The sequence below is a fragment of the Daucus carota genome, chromosome 7 (assembly GCF_001625215.2).
Source record: "Daucus carota subsp. sativus chromosome 7, DH1 v3.0, whole genome shotgun sequence".
NCBI classification, from domain to species: domain Eukaryota; kingdom Viridiplantae; phylum Streptophyta; class Magnoliopsida; order Apiales; family Apiaceae; genus Daucus; species Daucus carota.
Genome location: NC_030387.2, coordinates 20452546 through 20476633, shown reverse-complemented (window position 1 = coordinate 20476633; position 24088 = coordinate 20452546). Strand labels below are relative to the sequence as shown.

General features: G+C 33.3%; 3 protein-coding genes across 3 annotated transcripts; all 3 read right to left on the bottom strand.

Annotated features, from left to right (window-relative positions):
• Positions 1-196: 196 nt before the first annotated feature.
• On the bottom strand, positions 197-1789 carry LOC108195691 (F-box/FBD/LRR-repeat protein At1g13570-like). The gene is made up of 4 exons (XM_064081983.1): positions 1147-1789; positions 974-1065; positions 704-865; positions 197-505 (listed from the first exon to the last, which is right to left on the bottom strand). The coding sequence occupies exons 1-4, from the start codon at positions 1787-1789 to the stop codon at positions 197-199; spliced, it is 1206 nt and encodes a 401-aa protein (XP_063938053.1).
• Positions 1790-9413: 7624 nt separating this feature from the next.
• On the bottom strand, positions 9414-13612 carry LOC108193983 (metal tolerance protein 4). The gene is made up of 7 exons (XM_017360853.2): positions 13318-13612; positions 12020-12189; positions 11431-11629; positions 10499-10677; positions 10276-10426; positions 10009-10139; positions 9414-9858 (listed from the first exon to the last, which is right to left on the bottom strand). Exons 1-7 carry the CDS (start codon positions 13541-13543, stop codon positions 9679-9681), a joined length of 1236 nt encoding a protein of 411 aa, XP_017216342.1. The 5' UTR covers positions 13544-13612; the 3' UTR covers positions 9414-9678.
• A 3339-nt stretch (positions 13613-16951) lies between these two features.
• LOC108196327 (E3 ubiquitin-protein ligase SINAT2-like) lies at positions 16952-21813 on the bottom strand. Its single transcript, XM_017363562.2, has 5 exons — positions 21585-21813; positions 19792-20088; positions 19013-19218; positions 18727-18907; positions 16952-17371 (listed from the first exon to the last, which is right to left on the bottom strand). The coding sequence occupies exons 2-5, from the start codon at positions 20005-20007 to the stop codon at positions 17048-17050; spliced, it is 927 nt and encodes a 308-aa protein (XP_017219051.1). The 5' UTR covers positions 20008-20088; positions 21585-21813; the 3' UTR covers positions 16952-17047.
• Positions 21814-24088: the final 2275 nt, after the last annotated feature.

Sequence of the window (24088 nt, the reverse complement as noted above, 5' to 3'; positions counted from 1 at the left end):
AACACACACAGACACACACATCCACACTAAAAATCTCCTAAACATACACACTTTAACACTGCAAATCTTCCTAAACTATATTACTTCCATATGGATAAAACACAAAACGCAGACACATGCATGCCCAGACTAATACATTGACAATTCTCGGCAACACTTTCCCAATTAGCTGAGCTCTCATGTGTCCACCCCGAATCTAAAGAAGCCAATCATGCCATAAAAGTTGTGCTTGCTGGGATTTTTTAGGTAACTGCAAGAACTCTTGTTTAATCCTCATTTTCTCATTGAAACTAGTTATTTCTCTGTTGCAGAAAACTGAAATCTCTTTAAGCGATGGGGAAGATGCGAGTAAAATCTTGGAAAATTGAAGCTCGGATCTTACACCTATTACACCATGTATTTGCACAATTTGAAGTTTGCTTAGTACCACATCTTCCCAGTCGAGTGCTTCCAGATAACTTTCAATTGCGGAGTCTACAGAATTTGATCTCGTCTCTTTAAAATCCTACATACAAAACTAATGTGAGCTTATAATAAACTAAATAAACTAACAAATATACATGTAAATATTCTTCCAAAGCAGCATATCAAGCTCACATATTTAGTAGTAATATAAAAAATAAAAAAAAATAAAAAAGGAGCATATCAAGTTCACATTCTTGTTACCAGACTTTTTAATACAATATCCAGTTCCCAGTCTCACCAGTGTTACTCTAAGCTTTTGCAGGTTGGGAAGATTTCTGATCAAGCAAAGACAATTTGAAATCCGAAGCAAGATAAATGAAAGAACACAGAAATCTAGCGTCTTCAAGTTCACCATCTTTGTCGCATGTGTCTTCACCGTAAAGGGATCCGGTCCCAATATCTGTAAATATTATTAAAACATCGAAATGTAAGACAACACAAACACAGTCACACACAAGCAACTAAAAGAAAATTAAACAGATAGTTCAATTTTTAATTTTTACCGCACCTCAAGGAGAAAATCATTGAGGACAAGGATATTGATTCTTGTACAATTGCTAAGAAGCCTGATCAAATTGACAGATTTACTCTGGATGAAATCTGCATGGGTCAACAGAAGAGCAAAATGTTCCAGGTTTTTTGCGTTTTCAATCCACCGCCAATCTATTTTTGAACTCATACCAATAATCAGCGTTTTGAGATTGTTAAAATAGATGAAGACCAGATGTTCAATGCCAGTACATCCGTGCAATTTCAGAACTTGGAGATGGGTGCCAAATGATACAGGAGCAAAGATCGAGACACTAATAAGATCAACAGAGACTAGATTAGAGAAGCATCTAGATTGAGGTGGCGGGCTCAGTCTCCACTTAAAGAGTCCTAACTCTTTTAAATTTGCGAAATCATAAAGATATGAGGGAGGTAAGCAAGCATAATTTTGCGAATTATCGAGTTTCAACACCCTAACATCCTCCTTTGGTAAAAGGTGAATCCAGTGATGGATATGATGGCTGTGAAGTTTGGGTGGGATGAACATTTGAAAGTCCGATATCGGGTCAGTGCGGACCGAAAGAATCTTGTCGACTGCTGCTGAAAATGCAGACAGCTGCGCTGCTTCTTGGTTTTTGTTATGAATCACTCGCACATAAAACAACATATTAAGAGCTAGGCAGGGCTGCGTTGTCCATGTTTCCCTCCAAGCTTTCGACAAAACACATGTTCTTGCGGCATCATGAATCGGCAGACGATTTAGGATGATATGTTTCAGTGCCAAGGGCAAGTTGCTCAACCTATCATCATCAAGTGACCGGCACACACCCGACATGCTACCTGCGTCAAAATATTATATCGACTTAATTAAACCTTAAAAATATTTGTTTTTTTTTTGTAATAAGTCAGGAATTAAAATCAAAAATAAGTTTAACTAACTAATGAGTTCTAGCAAGTTAATACATTGATACCGTGATAACTCTGACGCCACTTTTTATAATTGCTCCATATTTATGTTTTATTATTATTTGAGAGAAAGGTTGGAAATATAAGTGAATATTATATTCAACAATAATGGTTAAGAGCACCTAGATATTCTTTAAAAGAGAGGAAGGAGAGGAGACTCTTAATTTTTAAAGAGCCCCTAAGAGCACATTGGAATTTGGAGCCTTATTTTTTTACATGCGGTTTAAATTTAAAGTTAAGCACTTGTTTAAAAAGTCCATTGGAGATGCTCTTCGATACTCGTTAGAAGAGAGGAGAGAGAGTATAATGATCACTTACATTTGCAAATATATGAGTATAATGATCAGACCAAATTTATTTATTTAACATAAATACTTCTACCAATTTTTATTTTTCCACCAAAACTTAATTACCTTTCACACATATATTGCGAAAAGTATCGAAGCCTCCTATATGATCTTTTTAATTTTTTTCAAAACATGTCTTCAATTAGTAGATTCTTAAGTATTATATACATCATTGTCGTCTTCTTTGCAAAATAACAATATAAATAAGTTGTGACATGCTCACTAAAATAAAATTTTTTTGTAGCAAATCGTTCCACTTTAACTACCATGCTCTGATTAAAATAATAACAAAGATAATACATCTTGAATTCGCCGATCCATTACATTTGATCAATTAAGACGGTTCTCGAACTAATTATAAATAAACCAGCCTATTTTATCCTTGCATAGTTGTTAAAAAAATAAGCGTTTTGTTGAGAAATCCTCTTTTTCATATACTATAGTCCTATTTCTTTTCTTTTCTATCATCCAGATAATAAGTTACCATCTTTAGCCTAAATCTATAGGCAACTCATCCAAATTAAGCTAAATTAGTGGATATTCGTCTGGTCTTCATTCTTCGAGATTTTAAGTAACTAAATTAGCAATCATTCATTCGTTATATTTTCCACGGTCATTAAATTAGTTTGACAATAAAAATAACACAAATCGCCCATAATAATATGAGTAACGCCATCAAGAAGTTCAATTTCTCAAATTAATCAACAAAGAAAAGCCCTAAATTGAACAATAATAAAATTTCAACAAAACCCTAATTACTGACCGATAAACAAACAATATAAATCAATTGTATAAGAGAAGAAGATAGTACCTTGCAATTGAAGATAAGAAATATTGGAGAAATCTCACAAGAAATAGTCCTTAAACTTTTCTCTTTTTACTTTAATTTCTTCGATATCTGTAAAATGTCTCACTCTCTTGTCGCAGAAGCCTCTAAACCCCCTTTTTTTGTGTGTGTTTCTACGATTACGAATGATACATGTGCCCTATTATTTTCAAAAAGTGGGCTGGATTATTTGACGGGCTTGGCCCAAAACAAAATTAACAAGTCCAACAAATCGGTATGAGCTTAAATTTATTAAATAAAATTTACGAATTTTTATGACATTGCAAATAAAATAAGTGTTGGGTAATCATTTGAAATTTAGGTCAATGACAACTTTGTTACTATGTCAAAATAATAGAAATTATATTAACAAAGAAATATTATGACATAACTATATGTGATGTAAAAATTGATAAGATTAATAATTGAATAATAATTATAATAACAATTTTCTAAAAATGTAAAGTTTAAACTAGTTCAACACACACACAAATATAGCGACATCATCAAAAGGCTTATCCTCCTTTTATATCTTTTATAAGGAGTATGTTATTCTTATATTGAAAATTTCTAGTCTGGGAGGAGCTCGGGATTGTATTAGGGGTGAGCGGATCCGTTAGGGGTTGTTCCATTGCAAACCATGATGAAAATCTTTAGTGTGGTATTTTTCTTTCTTTTCCTTAACGATGCAGATCTTAAAAAAGGCATAAAAAATTTAAAATGTCATAATTACTTTTAAATCGTTGATTAAGGTATTCAACCATTTTCTAGTTTAATCAACCCCAACATCGGGATCTAACATATAACCAAGGCAAATTCTGTGTATGTTTGTCTAATATGTGCTACCAGAACACTGATCTCATCTATGCGGAGGATTTGTCGGAAAATGCGACTTTAACTGATCTCATCTATGCGGAGGATTTTGTTAGGAGTTGTCCCACATTAGTTGTGGGAGAGGCATAAATCTAGAATATAAGCAGCCAGAACAACTCCAATAGTATGAGGCCTTTTGGGAGGTGCCCAAAAACAAAGCCGTGCGGGCTAGGCCCAAAGCGGACAATATCGTACTATCGTGGAGTTAGGCTCGCTTAGCTGGCCCAACAAGTGGTATCAGAGCGAGGTTGAAACGATGCGTAACAATCTCTGTTGGGCTCCAGAATGGGACTAGGAAGAGGAGGATGGGCTACCCAGATTGGGCTTAAGGATAAAGGCAGGTGGGCCTTTCAGTTTGGGCCTAGGGGGAGCCAGATAGCCAGACGGGCTTCCATTATGGGTTTAAGGGGGAGCCCGATCGCACATCAGGAGGCGGAATTCGACAGGTGTCCAGCCCGATGTGTGAAGGGGGAAATTGTTAGGAGTTGTCCCACATCGGTTGTGGGAGAGGCATAAAGCTAAAATATAAGCAGCCAGAACAACTCCAATAGGATGAGGCTTTTTGGGAGGTGCTCAAAAACAAAGCCGTGCGGGCTAGGCCCAAAGCGGACAATATCGTACTATTGTGGAGTTAGGCTCGCTTAGCTGGCCCAACAGATTTGTCAGAAAATGCGGCTTTAACTTCACATTAACTAGTCATTTTGAGCCGCATTTTTGGTAGGTGGTTGTTGCGTGCAGATGACAAGTGATGCTTGGAGTAGATTCTCCTCTGTGAGATCATTCTAGGACATGTTTAATTACTCAAAATGGTTAAGAGATGGATAAGATATTAAATTGATAATGTGTCAAACTAAATATATAGTTATTAATTGATTTTATTTGATCACGAATTTAATTGACCATCTATTTGATTAATGTGTTTAATTAATTAATTATGTAGCGCACGAGATTTATGCATAACTTATACATATTGGTACTTGGTACTTTGTTGTAGTTTTTAACTCGATTTTGTTGAGAACGAGTTCATCTAATACCTTAAGGTGTTAGTGGAATGCCTCAAATGAATCTTATGCTTTATTTCCATCTTCTCATTTTTCCTCACTCTAGCTTTCATATTCAGTTTGTGCTTTCTCTCTCAAAACATGTAAATACATTTTTTTTCCTTATGTAATAATTAGTCCGGTGTACGAAGTTCAGCCATTAATGGAGTCTATGATTCTCAACATGTTATCAGAGTTCCAATTTGACGGAGGTCTCAAGTTCGACTCTCCATATATCATCCCCAATATTCTCAAAATTTAATATGGACACGAAGGCATTAATTGCCCCAAAGATGGGCGCCCGCGAAGAAGACCCCAAATGGATCTTATGCTATATTTCTACCAGATTTCAAACTCTTTGAAAATGGTGGTCGTCTTAGAACTGCATCCCGTTTTATCCGGGGAGGTTGTTCGCCCACTCTTTACGAGCAAATAAGTTTTAAGGAGACAACTTAGCACTAGTCCCGGATTCATCTATCCATCTTTTCTTGTTTTATTGTATTTGATCATCATCTCCACTATTCAGTTATGTGTTTGGTATACACATATTGCTCAGCAATTTATTTACGACTTCGTAATTAATTTATGTATACAATCAAGAACTACCATCGAACGCCGCCAAACTTGATACACATATTGCTTAGCATTTTATTTACGACATCGTAATTAATTTATGTATATATAATCAAGAACTACGAGAGAACGCCGCCAAACTTGATGCGACGCAGTTCCTGTTTTGAAAAGATGTGACAAGATCATAGCAACGGAAAATTTTAATAACGTAAGAAACCTTCCACAAAGTACTTTTATTTTATCTTGATACAACTTTGACGACGAATCAAACAGCACAGTTAAAGGCTCAGTTACTTTGACATCCCAGAACTCTGAAAAGTTCTAGAACGGCATACTTTGACACCTAGTACTTCATTTTTTCTTGGTTTAACTATGACAAGGCGTCAACGAGAGAAATTAAAACTTGCCGATTACTAAGACAAGAAGTCTGAATAGTTCTACAGAAGTATTTTGAACAAGAACTACTAACCCGATGACTTTTATGAGCACCATTAGATAGCCCAAGTGGTGGGTTTATCCTCTATTGTCGAGGGACACTCGGGTTTGACTCTTGCTCATCCCGAAAAGTATTAGAACAGATAATCATTTGTAAGGCATATAGGCATATAAGCCATAAGAAGCAAATATAGTATCATTAGAAGCTAATACATCGCGTAAACATTAACCTGCAACCTGGATTCATCTGTTTAAGAAATGTTTTGTTCAGAACAGGGAACACACACATCCACACTACAAGTCTCCTAAACATACACACTTTGACACTGCAAATCTCCCTAAACTATATTACTTCCATATGGATAAGATACATGCAGACACATGCATGTCCAGACTAATACATTGACAATTCTCGGCAACACTTTCCCAATTAGATGAGCTCTCATGTGTCCACCCCACATCTCAAGAAGCTAATCATGCCATAAAAGTTGTGCTTGCTAGGATTTTTTAGGTAATTGCAAAAACTCTTGTTTAATCCTCAATTTTTCATCAGGATTACTAAATGCTCTGCTACAGAAAACTGAAATCTCTTTAAGCCTGAGGAAGATGCGAGTAAAATCTTTGAAAATTGAAGCTTAGATCTTACACCTATTACACCACGTATTTGCACAATTTGAAGTTTGTTTAGTACCACATCTTCCCAGTCTAGTGCTTCCAGATAACGTTCAATTGCAGAGTCTACAAAATTTGATCTCGCCGCCTTGAAACCTACATATATACAAATTCAATGTAAGCTTATAATAAACTAAATAAACTAACAAATATACATTTAAATATCCATTTAAAGCAGCATATCATCAAGTTTGCATCTTTGTCCCCAGACTTCTTAATACTATTTCCAGTTCTCACCATTGTTACTCCAAGTTTTTGCAGGTTAGGAAGATTTCTGATCAAGCAAAGACAATTTGAAATCCGAAGCAAGTTAAATGAAAGAACACGGAGATCTAGCGTCTTAAAGTTCACCATCCTCGTGTCTTCACAATAGTCTAGACACAGTCATGTGTAACAAAGTGATTGCTTGTACGACAGAAGGGCTCACTTGATTTAAGAATATGAACAATTTAAGGCTAAAGCTGATGAAAATCTTACTAATGTGTATAACAGGTTCCTTACTTTACTCAATAACTTGTCTTTAGTTGGAAAAGAATATGATGCGGAAGATTCTAACACCAAGCTTTGAGAGCCTTACTTGAGGAATAGGATACACAATCCTCAATCATCAGACACTAGTATGATCTCGATGTTGTATCACTTGATGAAGTTTATGGTATGCTGTGAACCTAAGATCTTAAGGTTCAATAAAGAAAAAACAAGAGGATTAGCAAGGCAAAATCTATTGCCTTGAATATTGAAAGCAAGCAGTCGAAATCAAGATCTAGAAGGAGAGGTGTGGAAGTGGAGTTAGAATATGACGACTTGCAATCAGATACTGATGGTGATAGTGATGATTCTGACATTCAGGATATGGTTGTTATCCTGTCAATGGCGTTAAGAAGATGAAGTTTAAAAGAGTTCAAAAACAAAGCAACTTTCAGAAGAGATCTTCATATGTTAGATGTCCATTTTTGTACATGAGGAGTTATAATGTATTGAAATTCGATCAAATATTGTTAATCGATTGATTATATTATCTCTTGGAAATTTAACTTTTATGATTTTTTTTTTTATATTGTAAATGGGCAGTAAAGACAATATATATTTTTAGCATCTACCTGTAAATATTTTCATAATAGTAATGTGTTAAGATGATAGTTTTTTTTCATTTTTTTTATTTTTTATCGATTAAATCATATTTTTCATATTTCTTAAACGATATAGTATGAACTACATGTGATTTTCGGATTGCCTTGGACCAGAACACGTTAGAGTTATAAAGATACCTATTTTCCGCTTATGGTCTGGACTTCGTCGTGACTTAGAGGTGAGAAAAAAACGAATAAATCCAAAATTGAAACCGCTAAAAATCGAACCGTATAAAACCGAACCGAAACCAAAACCGAAAACTTAAAAACTGAAACTGATTGTTCGGTTCCGGTTACAGCTAAGAACCAATCCGGGAAAAACTGAACCAATCCGATTTTTGAAATAAATATTATTTATATAAAATCTTAATTAAAAGTTATAAAGTACTTTCCGATCTTAAGTATTGTAGCCGCCGATAGATCTAGGACTACTACTCCATCTTCCAGGAGAACACAGTGTCTAGAAAATCAAGGATATCATATATGTGTGATGGTGACAAGGTAGTCGCCAAGTTAGTTCATCATTTTAACAAATCAGAGTCCTCTGTCTTGAGTGCAGTGGTTCTGGAGGCATTTTGCATTATCATTTTGTGTTTCTTTCCTTCGACGCTGGATACGTATTTGCCAAGAACTGCAAGCTGGTGTAGCATCTTTCATGAAACAAACTTGTTGTAGGAGACTTCCTGTGTTGTAGGGATTTTATTTTACTACTCTATTATAAACATTTTATTTCTATTTCGGAAGTACGTATATTATAATATCGGTTCCTCATATTTTGAATGAAGCAAGGCTTTCGTTTTTTATTTATGTGTAGGCGGTTTTGTAACCGAAACCGGAACTATTGTAACCGAACCGAGAGATATTTAAAATCGAAACCGAACCGTACCGAACCGGCTGTTTTGGTTTTTATTTTAAAAACCAAGGGTATGCGGTTTCGATTTCAATTTTACTGTAAAACCGCACCGATCCGACATCCGCTCAACTTGTGACTGACTGACAAAATACAAGTCAAATATTTAAAGATAAACACATAATACTCTGTAAAAAAAAAGATAAACACAAAATACCAGCACAAACAAAATAATATGCAGATAGTTTTGGATGCCTAAATTGTAATTTACATTAATCTCAATACTCCATATTAAATTAGGGTTAAGTATCAAATCATATATCACTTTTTTTGTTGATATTTTAGAAGTATCATTTTGATCATTAAAGTTGTATAAAATATCAAATGGATACCTTTAAATATGTGTCGAGAAAGCAATTTTTTTTTGTTAAATTCTACACATTTTCCTCCAACACTACTATAACCAAATGAAAAGTGGTGAATTCTAGTGTTTTAGATAATATATCTATATTTTTTTAAAAAATTATTTATTATACATTTTTATTTAAATAATATTAAATAATTGTAAAATTTAAGATAAATAGTAAATATTGTTTTTAAAATCTAGATAAAATTATTTAAAATACTGGAATTCACTACTTTTCATTTGGTTATAGTGGTGTTGAAGAAAAATGTGTACAACTTAACAAAAAAATATTTACTTTCTCAACACAAATTAAGAAGCATCTATTTGATATTTTATACGACTTTAGTGATCAAAATGATACTTCTAAAAGATCAATAAAAGAAGTGATATATGGTCTTCACTTCAGTGACCGATTTGATACTTAACCCTATACAATTACTGCCCAGTACCCAAGTTCACATCTCCATACAGATGTTGATCATCATGATGACTTCAAATCAGGCTCTCACTATGATCTTTTTCATTTTTGATGCATTAAAAGAGGAAGAACAATATTACTGAGTGATGATACTCTTTTCTCAAGCTGTGGATCATGCTGTAATCATGTTACGGCTCACTGTTGGGCAGCCTACTGAGAACAGAGTGCTCTGGTTTGTGTTCACATTCAAAATCAAGGTGAACAAAGGCACGTTCAACTTCAGCTAGTTTCTCAATTTTTATTTGTAGGCTCTCTCCTATATAATGAGCTTCTTTCAGTGGCAGATCTTCTGGAAGCTCAATATCAACCTATTATGAGAGAAAGTATCATAAAATCACCCAAATAAACAAAATGGAACTGAGTGCAAAAATATTTTTAAAACATAAGGAAATAAAATCTGGATGTTCTTTTTACTGCTAGTTGATATCTAAGTTAAGCCTACATTATATATGACTAACCTCTACAAAATATAGAACTCCAAAAGTGTATGCACGAACTGTGTCAATACGCTTGACTTGTGGGTGTCTTATGACCAGATACGTTAGTTTCTGCAAAACCTCTGGAGGCGCTGATTGTCCCACTAATGACGCTGCATCAAGAAACCTCACCGTAAGCACAGGCAAAATAGATGTAAGATCTACATATAACCAGCTAATATACACCAAATAGACTTTCTAGTAAGGTATTTATCATTTTTAGTTCCTGAATGAGCCTTAAGAATCTACCTGCATTTTCCAAAACAGTTCCTGACCAGTTTGTGATTGTGTATATAGCGAGGATAATAGCACCAACTGGGTCGATCCACCAGTAAAATTTGTCACCAAGAACAGCTGCAACTAATCCTACTACATTTGTTATCACATCGAAGTAGTGATCCTACATAATCCAACTAGGAGAGTTACAGAAGTAGTTTTGTTGGGGAGGTTTAAGGTTAACAAAGTCACGTACCTTGGCGTAGGCACGTACTATGTCATTTCCTGAGCTTTTGCAGTAAAGCCACAGGGCAAGTTTTACAACGGTCGCGGTTAACATTATTGTATACAACCATAGTAATTGATCAGAGTTCATCCTCTGAGGAGGATCGTCCTTTATCAGTTCTTGTATGGCTTGGATCAGAACCTGAAAGCCTGAGAAAGAAATTTATAATAAGACAAATCCCTTGCAAAAGAATATTTTCCCACTGAAGAGAAGGGTTTTTGACGGATAACTAGTAGCGTCCCCCAGGCTGTACAACATATTGTTAGAATCCAAAACAATTGGTTGATAGATCTAGGTCCAAAATCTATTGGTCTCAGTACAAGGGGGAATCTGAGATGTAAGCTTAAAAAATGAGATGCATGAATACAAACAAAATATGGCAAACTTATAGAAAACAGGGAAATAGATAGCCACCAGACTTCATCTGATGTTGTTTATCTTCGAAAGAAGAATGATAATATCATGTCGTGGCACCAGGATTATCATACAACAGAGAACGTTCCTATAAAGTACTTCAACTATTACCAGGTACAATTTTGATAGAGTCAACAAGAGCATTGCAAGGCTGTCAATTACTTTGGCATCCAAGAAGTCGGAATAGTTCCACACAGTAACAAAAGAACTACCAAGTTGACTCTTATGTTATGCAAAAAGATAACGTAAATTACATTGTCATAAACTATGCTAGTAACATACTACAATTTTACCATTTAACATCAACGTCCTATCCTATTAGTTTCCCATTACCTTACACCAGAGTAACACAGCAAAATGAAAGTCAATCAAGAAATGAATCATAAGAAGCTAATACAGGCTCAACAATTTAACGACAATTGCAACCAAGTATGGACTGAATGCTCAAAACTTCATATTTAACATGGTCATAAAGAAGATTAACATACCAAGTGTCGCCATGATTGCAGCAAAGATAATAATTCCTACCGGCTGCACCCTCAATTTCCCAATAGGATATCTATATATGTTTATGTTTTTCATTGACAGATGTGTGAACCAAAGTATACCACCAGCCATTAGATCTAGTAAAGAATCTAGGGTTGAAGCTGCAATTGCTATGGATCCACTCTTTATTGTTGCATATATCTGAAAATTGCCATACAAACACTATTATGATAATTGTAGTAATTTGACTTGACAACATGGCTAGCCAGGTGAAAATGTTTCGCAATATACACGTTAAAAGGTCAAATGTTATCCTAGAATAGCATAATTGCATTGTGTTTATTGACAAAGTAGGTGATAATAGTATTTTATAGTATATACACAACAAAAGTTTGAGGATGAAAACCCATTTCAATTCTGTGAAAACTCAGTGTGAACCAAATTTTTCACTATCTGCCCAGCATCATTATACATTATGTAGGATTAATCAATCATGGACTGCCTAACTATTAAAATATATGTCCAGGACTATCTGAAGAAATAACTTTTAAGAGTCCGGAGTGGGAACAACAAAGTGAAACATCTCGTCACCTTAAGTGCCAGCAACAAAATGTTTGCATAATTAGAAATCCTCATTGCTCTTTCTTGTTGATGTTGTTCTGCTAGATCTTCCTCTTCAATATTGTCAGACTCCACCACCAAATCAACTTTCTCAAATGATTTTAATGTTGCGAATTGCCTTTCGTAGTAATCCTTTTCACCTTCAATAAAAAGCAGTGGAACATTTATAAGGTTCTTCTCACAGTTATGCCTTTTTATGTTTGATTCTACAGGAAAAATATAAGAAAGTACTTTTACAGGATTAAATTAAGAAAGGGATAAATATCAAATAGGTGTCTCGTTTCGTCCAAATGTATCAATTGAGTTACTGATTTCCAAATTGACTCAAATTAGACACTTATTTGAAAATTTTGTATCAAAATTACCACTCTATCGTTAGTCGAAATTTTAAAAGTATTATATATTAAGTTTCGCACATTTTTTATGAATGGTATTACATCTAAATGAAAAATTCCGAGTTCTAGTATTTTAGATAATATTTTTAGATTTTTAAAAGTTTATCTTCTATTTATTTTTATTTAAATCAAATAAAACGATCAAAAAATTAAAAATAAATAGTTGATAAAATTTTAAAAATCTAAAAATATTAGCGAAAATAGTAGGACTCGGAATCTTTCATTTGGATGTAATACCATTCATAAAAAATGTGTGAAACTCAATATATAATACTTTCAAAATTTCGACTAACGATATAGTGATATTTTTGATACAAATTTTTCTAATGAGTGTCTAATTTGAGTCAATTTGGAAAGCAGTAACTCAATTGATATATTTGGACGAAATGAGTCACCTATTCGATATTTATCCCAATTAAGAAATAGAGGAATAATCTCCATGCCTCGGTAGAGTTCAGATTTGCATAAGTTGCTGAGGATCAATTTAAGATGTAGCTAACTGAATCATAATTTTGTAAAATAAAAAAAATAAAAAATTATACTCTGTAAAACTAATTTGATAAAAAAAAAATGTGCAGCATTCTAAAATCAGCTTTATTAGCCAAATTCCACAAGAGTAAGTAACTAATTAACTATACCCCGGTAATAATCACAAAGATAAAAGTGTGTGTGGTGCGCGCGCGCGCCTTTGTTTGATGATCAGCAAATTATTGAGAAACAGACATTTCACATACACAGAACACAAAAATATACGCAAGGGAGGGAGGGAGAGAAGGAGGGAGGGAGGGAGCGAGAGAGAGAGAGAGAGAGAGAGAGAGAGAGAGAGAGGGGGAGGGAGGGAGGGAGAGAGAGAGGGAGAGAGAGATAGATGACCTTGAGTTAAGGAAGAAGTAGCGGAGAGGTCAAAGAGAGAAGAAGACTCGAGATCAACGCCGGACCGTACTTTATCTGGAAGTCTAGATACGAACTCATTCTTCAACGAGTTCACCGAGTTACGTCGACTCAGTCTCCCTCTCCCACTGCTCAGCCTCCGCCCTCCGCCGTTGGCCGCCGGCAACAAAGCCGACTTTATGTCACCGGAGGAAGTCTCCCTATCCATTTGTATGTGTGCGTAAATTTCCCTCTAAACAGTAATATATTCAACTCTCATAATTTATAAGCCCCACGAAACATACTGAGCATCATTTCAGCCCAACGGCCAATTTTGGTTTATTCTATTTTGTTTTATTTTATATTTGAATAAATTTTAGACAATACGGGTCATCTTTTGGCTGTAACCTGTAATTGTAATATTATTTACGCTAGAATTCGCTAAAAGTTAAAATATACTTTCATTCATATTGTATCGCTGTTTATTGAATATAAATGATCAAGAATCCAGAACAAATAACGTAGTTAAAGATAAAATTTTGTAAAATTGATAAGATTTCGTAGAGCATTTCTGTTGGACAAATATTTTTAAAATTTTAAAAAATAGATAATAATTTCATCAAAAAATTTTTGTTTATGCATAATACTTCTCAACGATAGTCAACATTCCGGCTAATCACCTCTAAAATATTAAAATTTATCCTCTTTTTTCACCAAGTTAGCTTTTTTTTTTCCACTCGTTTTTCATATTCTTTTTTGTATAATCATTTTTTTATTTTCTTCGATAAGCATTCTTCATTGTGGGGGTTTGTCAATGTATCCAAAATTTTTGACGATTGATTGTCCTCTTTTCAAATGATTACCGGTCCGTTCTTACTTTCCTTCCAGCAAGTTCTTATTTTCCTTCCACAGTATTCTTCATTCAAGATCACAGTGTATCCAAAAAATTTAATGATTGATTATTCTCTTATAAAATGATTTTTATGATTTTGATAATTTTCCTTTGGACAATCATTTGAAAGTATATATTTATTATTTTTATAAAATAACATATTTTTTTGGAACCTAACCAACAGGATGTTTCGTGCCCTGTGAGAGAGTTGACGAGAGCCGATACTACGATTACTATAACAAGCAAAAAAAGTCTTCATCCCAAATTAATTTAAAACTAGCATAAAAGCCCGTACGAGGCACGGGACTCTAGTATTTGTTGTGTTTTAAATAATATTCGTGTGTTATCATATTATTTCGACCATAACTATTACGTCTTATTTAACAGAATATGTAAATATGAAATGTAACATTTGCAATCTAATACTCTTTCCATTTCAAAAAAGAAAATTTCAAAAATAATGTGTAGAAATATGATTTTTTTACATCTCTATTTTTATTCAGAAAAAGAAAATTTCAAAAATAACACGTAGAAGTATGTTTTTTTTTGCACCTCAAAATACGTGTACAAAGTCAAAGCGACTATTATTTTGGAATGGAGGGAGTAGCATTGATAGTAATAATATGTACTATATTAAAAAAAAATTATGGATCAAAAACAACATTTGAACTGATTTTTCAATATTCAAATTCGTTAGGATATAGAGGCCACTACCATATTATCTACATGTTCAAAATTATATTCGAAATTAATACTGAAACTTTTAGAATTTAAATATATTATAGCTCATTAAAAAGATCTGTAATTTATTGTTGAAAATTATTAAATTATTTCATCTAATATGAAAACTTGTTCTTGATATGTGAATTACGATATCCTAAATCATGATTAGATGAAGATGTGTGGTCCGCGTTGTTTTATATTTATTTCTCTTTTTTGAGCGTACGTTTGTGTAATAGTTAAGTGATATATGATGGACAGACCATCAACACATTATTTTTTAGCATATATTGCACACACCTTGTATAAATAATAATTGAAACATATATTGTATGTAAAAGACCCTACCTTAATATATTATAAAAGCATCAATTGAACTACTAATCTTATAATTGTACCCGAAAAATTCCTACACGTTTGATGTGGCTTATCCTTTTAATTTTCATATCAATTATATAGTACATCAATGTCTTGTATTTTTTTTTTGTTAATTTAAAATATTAGATGATTATTACTTTGATACCGCGTGTTATAATATTTTCTTGTTATAAAATATTAATTTTTTATCATTAGTTTTCTGAACTTGTTGATTAAGACTTTTAATGATTTCATGTAATTGTTATAAACCAGATCTCAAATAGCAAAAATAGAGTAGATGTCAGTTAGGCACCATGAAGTTCATGAAAATAAGAAATATTTAGTTTAATTTGTCGTATAGTTACGTTTTTAGCTTTGTGCAAACTCACATTTTTAAATATTATGATACTCTTATTCCTTAGGGGTGAGCAATGTAGCATATCATGTTCAATTGTTAAAGATCAAATTAGGTGTTCGATATTCTGGATTATGGAAAACTATTCTTGTTCTAATCTCGTTTAATCAGATATTAGTTTTCACCTTATCGCGTCGGATTATCCATTTCAGAATTAATTATATTTTATTAGTTTAATTTGTAAATGATTAATTAATTTAATTATAGTTTGAATCATTTTATTTAACTCGTAATCTCGTATGTTATACAATGATGCATGAATAACATTTTTTTTTTATATGTATGATGAGGAGTTAAGTTCGGGTTCGGAGTTAGGTAATTTATTTGCTCAGGATGGAGGCTTAACATGAAGGTGTTGGCTATTATATAAGTAGAAGTAGATTCATTATCAAGAACCATTCCAATCTAAGATTAACTTCAATTGTTCTCAACAAGTTTGGTTGCGAATTCTTATTCTGAAAAAGTTCTAGTACATTTCTTTTTTTTTTAGAATTATGTGGTCATGTATTTTAAATCTTTCTTATCTTGATCTAAAGTTAGAACTTAGAAGTGAAAAAAGGACACAGGGAAAGAAGGGGTAAGGCCTCACGAGTCACGCCCCACGCAGAAACCACACAGATGCAGGTGCAAAACGCAAAAGCATGCAGGCTGCAGCAAGCCATCAACGCCACAAATCTGAAGTTATTTGTAAATATTTTAAACATAAACTATTATCAATATTTTTTATTAATTCAGTGACTTTTTTTGGTCGGTATGTTTATACGAGTGATTTATTATTGTTATCATATACTGTATGTGCACATGTGAAAATATTGTACACCAAAAATAAATTAATTAAAATCATTAGATTATAATTTATCCAATTTTAAAAAATGAGAACTCGAAAGAATTTTATTTTAATATATTATGTATTCAAGTATTTTTAAGATTTCAGATCTAAGTCACGTTTATATTGGAACAAAATGATCAGATTCCAGATTTCTGATTGGATGTTTACACTACCTATAATCCAAATCCAAAAATTATCACCTTGAAAGACCAAATATATATCAAAAATTCGACGGACCCTTTTGGATATATAATTCAAGCCCCAAAGATCTTTATGAACTTGGTAAATCCTATGATTTAAATTGCGCTGATTAGTTCTTTTGTAGTACAAATACAATTCATTAGATAAAAAAAATTGGAGGGGTAACTACAAATTAACTAGTAATATTTAATACAAATTTATACATATAACTTAATAAATTAGCTTCAAAAAAAATATAAAAACCACTTAAACCAAGGAATATATACATGAATGTGGAAGTTTACTTGTAACTGAAGAGGTTTCACATACTGATTAAAATTTATAGCTGTTCTTTCCATATACGGCCAGCTACTTTGAGTTTCAACTCCTGTCTATCACCACCTGAAAAAAATAGTGCCATGCTCCTTTGGATACAGAGTCCATCTAGACTATCTCGAACTGTTATATGACTATCACGAATGCTCCTCGGGACCCCTTGCCATGTCAATTTCCTGCCATTTCCACCAACTTCTAGGCTATAACTAAATTTTTTTGCATCATGATCATCTCCCATGAAACGAAGGAAAGCCATGTAAACAGGAGCCATTCCTATATGAAAAGCCTCAAAATGCAAGCAGAACTGATGGTTGAAACAGTTGAAAACCTATACCAAATACAAAAAAAAAAATCAATAACAAGTTTTCTATCTGATGTTACACAAGCACCAAACTTTTTTTAACAAGGTGAACCAAATTTTAAAGTTCAGCCATATTATGCTCAGGTAGATATAACCTATAATATTAAAAAACTTACCAAATTGCCATTGCCCAACTTCAAAATTTTCATTTTAACAGCTCATGGACATCAGCTTTTAGCTCAATTACTCTACTAATCTCCCTAAGGAATTCTTGAAATTTTATTCTTTTCAAGTGAAGGTTAAAACACATGTAAATTAACAAGCCCTTACATTTGACTCGTCAAACCTATGTTCCATTTGTACATTATGTTCAACAAATGGATAAAACAATAAGGTAATATATGTATAATCACAGAAGTCATTAGGTATAAAACATGTAAAACACTTCCTAAATACCAAGAAGATAAGAATGATGCACGAGGCTCAGTCATGCCTAAGTACACAAGTCTTTAAAGTCAATTGATTAAAGGAATTGCAGAACAATTCAGAGATAACTTTTTTTAAAAGTACTGTATAGTGCAGGAGCAGGTCCATCAGGAAGTAGTAGTACTAACAGAAAATTTCCTGAAGGCATGAAAGCGTTTAAGTTACCAGAGAAAAAGAACTGTATTTTACAAATAAAAAATTACGTCAACATAAATTGAATAAATGTTACAGTAAGAAACACCAATATACTATAAAGGAATACAGTAACTGCATTTTTTTTTATAATACATGAGGTGGGGACGTATGTGGGCAAATTATATAGATGAAGCATAATATTAATGGATTATTGAAAAGACAGATTAGTTTATAGTGACTTGGGGAATATTTCGACATACAGACTAATTAACAGTCTCAGTAACATTTCCTTCTTTTATCTGTTTCTGGGGAAGAAATACTGTAGCAGATATTAACAGAAGAATGTGCGTGTGTGTGTATAATCTAAAGAATATGTTCAAAGAAATGGCAGTCATATTTTTATCTGCTGAAATGGTGGGTGTTACCAATTAGCAGTACCATGCAATGATGCAAATCATATGGATCCCTAATTACATAAGTGTATTGATTCAAAGATTTAGATGTTACATGATGCTAAGATAATCAAAATCACATTACTATCTTACGAGACTCACTTCATGTATAAATGTATAGACATATATAACTGAAGTACCAGTATCAACATCATAACAGAATTTCACAAACCACGCCACATTTTATGATAGGTAATGAACCTTTCAACACAGTTGTATGTATGACATGAGCTTTTAGCATGCATAGATATCCATATTCTTATGCTTCAGTGTGATCAAGAGAGGGTAATATGGGGAGAAAACTCTTACAGTCAACATCCATGTAGCATTCTCCACCTCGTGAGGATTAGCTTTGACATACCGGTGATTAAAGGTGCTTCCATCATGCATGTCAACATTGTGATCATCTTTAAGATGCTTAACAAGGAACATGATATCACCAGTAATAGGGCATTCAGCTCCGGCATAAGGGCAATCATATGGGCGATATCTGAAAGAATCATCCTAACATGAAGTGACATAATAATTGCAAATTATAATAATTGGAAATTGGCAATCACCGGGATCTGTCAAGCTAAGATCAATCAGGCTGTACCTGCAACTTTGTTCATGCCTGAGCCTGCTGTGGTAGGAGAATATACCTTCACAGCCCAAAAACTTGTACTTGCATGGCAATTCTAGTGACTCTGCAACTTTCTCCAAAGCCAAGCACCTAATATTTCCAAGTTCATGGCGACAAATAGGGCAAATGTTTTGTACCTGAGCCTTACAGCTGTGACATAATGTGTGACCATTGGGGCACTGCAACAAAAACGAGATTTACACTCTCTTTATCTCTAGGTATGTACCATTAAACCAATATTACCCTTAAATGAAAGATTTTCTTGAAGAAAAACATGGGTTCTATCCTACAGTATAAGACATATAATATTGTCAAACAGATCCCACCATAATGTTTTTAAGGTTCCCACATATATGTTGGCTGAAACAGCAAAATCCAAACACCCTCATTATATTTATGTTAACAAAAGGAGCTGCTTCAAATGAGAAGCAACATGTCGATACATATTTTCTCCGCTGGCGTCAAAACAATAACAAGTTTTACAACAAATCCCAACTATTTGTATTATGACAAAAAGTTACACGTCTAGTCTGTCTCTCCACTTTAAGATAAGATAAAAATCCTCCCTATACGATATCATTTTACTAATTATGTTCCTAATAGGATTTTAAACAAGGTGGCAGCAGCAAATTGTTGGCCACCTGATGAAAATGGTTCCTCTACATATAACTATTAAACTGTAACTATATAATCATAGTTCCACTGTGATCAGTTAATTTTTAGCTCCCAAGTTTATTACACATATAATATACCTGATTGATGGGAGGATACATTGAATTCATGCATACAGGACAGTCAAGTAGGTCATGCATGGCACTGTTCGACGCCATTGTGCCTTTACCATTAACAGCATTTGATTTCTGGCAAGGGGAACCTCTGTATTCCAGATTTGCAGGTTCTACATCATAATCAGTTGATGTAACACAAGACTCAGAAATGTCCTGATAAATACTGCCTCCAGGAGCCATCTTTAAGCAATAATTATATGCAACGATCAACACACTTCTGGTTACTTCTTATTTTGAATTTCTGATGTCTTTTCAAAGCTCCTATAGGACATAAGCAACAAGGAAAAGTTATACTAGCAGAACGTTTATTGCATACGGATTATCGTACATCATTTAATGAGTATGTATGGGATAACTCCTACTTGGCCTCAAAACTTTTTGCAGTGACTAGAATTCAGAACTAAAATAGTTGTATAAGTGTATTCTGAACACAGAATTAATTAACAGAAAGAGAAAAGCTATTCTTATGCAACTGCATTATTACTTATGCACTAATTGTTACGTGAGATGAACTAACATGGTTAATAATTAAAAAAATGACCACAAGTACTTCTCCAAAACTTATACAGACCGCATCATACCACCTATTAAGTGGTCCGGGACCAGCAATAAAGAAATATACTTGAGCAAATAGAATGAATGTACTTGCATTTTAGAGACATGATAAAGCAAGAAATCAACAGTCAGTTCTTGGATAAGATAACAAACAAGAATTTATTAATTGGTACGACTTATTACATTGTTGTGATATCTATTATCGTTAGCAAATGGTAGTGCTGCAGAAGCAAATCAAGGATATTAAATCCTATAACGAACTAGGCTCATCCATTATCTCTAAAGCAATGATACCTATCATGGATCTTAGAATTAAGCACTGCTTATTAGTAAGAGTAAAATATTGTATCTTCCGGTCAAGACACTCCATAGCTTGCAAAGCTAGCTTTGCACAATCCACGCCAGAAGACGTAGATTTGTTAAATAAATACTTAAGCATACAATCCACTGCCTTCACTACCTTTCTGTTTGAGATAAATACTTTCATTCTCATGTAACCAATAAATTCATAATTAATATGATATTTTATAGCTTCAATGCTTTATCTTTTTTTTTAATAGAGATACAAAATCAAATAAACTAATCTTAGAGGCTGATGAGATGTGAACACATTTGTATGAACTACAGTTAATTGTTACATTTAGCCTACAATCATGAACAAACAACTACATACTAATTTTAATCCGTCATCATTGATACTTAACAGCATCAGTATTAAGAGAATAATTATTACTAAATTATTAAAAATAGTCTTTATACCAAAGAAATATGAATATCCCAATGTGAAAAGCACAAAACTACATACTAGTAGTCTAGAGTATAAACCTTATTGTGATAACCAGAGTAAGGTGATTTTATAACAGGCACAAAACTGATGCATACAAATTACAATCCATGTATATACTGTGTGTAACCTTGAGATCATTATGCAGCATGTAAACCAAACTATCAAGAACTCCCAAAACTACATAACTAAGCTATTTAGAGTATAAACCTCAATTTTAGCTTGTTAACAAAAATCAAGAACCCCTAAAGTAAGCTACATGAAGGGTAAAAGACCCATCAAAATCTGACAAGAAACAATGAAAAAGAAGACAACTTTAACATAAAATCTAGAGAATACGAGCAAAACAAAAACAACCCAGATAAGAAAATCACAAGAGTTGAATAAAGAAGGCAAGAGGTGAGCAGAAAAATAATACCCAGATGAGAATGAAGACAGAGAAGGCAAACTAATCAAGGGGTTTTGTATTTGTATGGAGATATGTATGAATAATTGATTGAGATGTATTGATTGGGGGGCTAGTAAGCAGAGAGTCCGGGGAAAAACAAGACAAAAACAGGGAGAGAAAGTGGTGAGGTGGAGCGTGATAACTGAGGAGGACTTCGTGCAACCAGCTAACCTACCCCTACTCCAACTGTACTTGTCTTATGACTCTTATCGATATCATTCAAATTTTTTATAATTAAATTTGATCCGGTAAAGGCAAAGAGATGATACTCCTCCGTTATTAAATATATAATCCGCTAATTATTAAAAAAATATGATAGTCTCCCGTTTTGACACATATATTAACTATTTTAATTATATAATTAAAATTTTAACTTTTAAATAGAGATATTATATTAATATTTTTATTGATAAAACAATACTCAAAACTGGGATTTCTAGTAATATAATAAAAATATATAAATTTTTGGTTTTAAATTTGCTCAATCAGAACCCATTATTTGTGCACTACAAAGGCTTTCTGGACATGTTTGTTTTGGAGAAACACTTTCTGTTTCTCATTTCTATTTTTCTTGAGCCGTTTATTTAAATAAATAGAATCATTTTAGGGAGGTGCATTCACTCCGCCCAGCCGACATGAAACAAACAAACCCAATACTCTATCCGTTTTGAAATACAGGTGGCTTGACTTTTTGGCACACACTTCTAAGTCTTTTGACCACTTAGTTAAAATTGTTATTTTTTAAAAAAAAAATTCAAATTATAATATTAATCATATACTTTTATTCAAAAAAAGAAAATTTTAAAAATAATGATTTTAACTATGCGGTCAAATGATTTAAAATTGGGTGCCAAAAAATCAAATAACTTATATTTAAAAACAGAGGGAATATCTGTTAATCGGATTGGACTGATTCCATTATGTTAATACTTATATCCACACTGTTGTAAATCTTGTAATATATACTATTAAACTATACAAAAATAAGAAAAGGAAACTATTCTGGAAAGTATAAAGAGAATAGGAGATGGAGAGAGAAAGTAGTTGTATTTCAGAATATTTCAGAATTGAATTCATTTCAACTGAACCAGCTATTTATAGAGGTTGGTTGATGAATCTTCCTAACTAAGATTTGCAATACTTCTAGGTTAAGTATTACGATTCTTCTCGAGTAAGTATCGTAAGTCTTCCTCGATAAGCTATGCGAGTCTTCTTTAGTAAGTTTCGCCGGACTTCCTTGATAAGCTTTGCGAGTCTTCCTTAGTAAGTTTCACCAAACTTACTTAATAAGATTTGCGAGTCTTCTTGACTAAGCTTTTGACAATCACTTAATATATTATTTTATAACACTCCCCCTTGATTGTCAAATGCGAGTTATCATAGAGATTGACTGCCTCGTTAAAACCTTGCAAGGAAAAACCCGTGGGATAAAAACCTTGTCGAAGGAAAAAGAGTACAGTCTCCCCCTGAATTAAATTACTCACATTTCGACATCTTGATCTAGTAGATCTTTTAATCTTCGTATACCCATATAACTTCGTAACTTCTCAAATGTTGATGTCGGTAATGACTTTGCAGGTTTATCCACCAGGTTATTGGATGAACGAACTTGTTGTACATCAATATCACCATTTTCTTGAAACTCCTGAGTATAGAAGAATTCTGACAATATGTGTTTTGTTCGATCTCCTTAGATATGTCTTTTCTTGAGTTGTCTTAACCAAATACATCATTTGCTTGCTTCATGAATTTCCAGTAACTTTGTTTGTAATCGCCCAAAGTGAAGATCTGACATGTATCCAGCATCTTTTAGTTGGGCCAGAATTGAATCTCGCCAACAGGTTCACAACAAATGCAATATAAGGGCTCCAATTGCACGAAGGTAGGAAACTTCAGATTCGAGTGCTTATTCATCCTGTTCTCTAGGACGGAAGGGATCCTTTTCAACCTCAAGTGATTGACAAACCATTGACATGGTTAGTGGATGAACTTTGTCCACTTAGAACCGATCAAGGACCTTTTCAATGTAGTTTGATTGATAAACAAATATGCCTGAAGATAAGTGTTCCACCTGTATACCTAAATAAAATCTTGTCTTTCGAAGATCTTTCATTTCAAAACTCATTTTTCAAATGGTTAATAGCATTAGTAATATCTTCAAAAGTACCAATAATATTCAAATCATCCACATATCAACAATTATAACAAAAACGGTTGGTGAACGTTGAATAAAAATGCAAAGACATATCTGGTGATTAACATATCCATCATTCAATAATTATTTACCAAGCATGTTGTACCACATACGACCAAATTGTTTCAAACCATATAATAATCGTTGGGATATAACATAATATAAATGTCAAGGCTTAGTGTCCTCTATCTCTAATCCTTCAGGGATTTTCATAAAAATATCACTATCAAGTGATATATAAAAGTATGCTATCACAACGTCCATCAGACGTGTTTCCAAA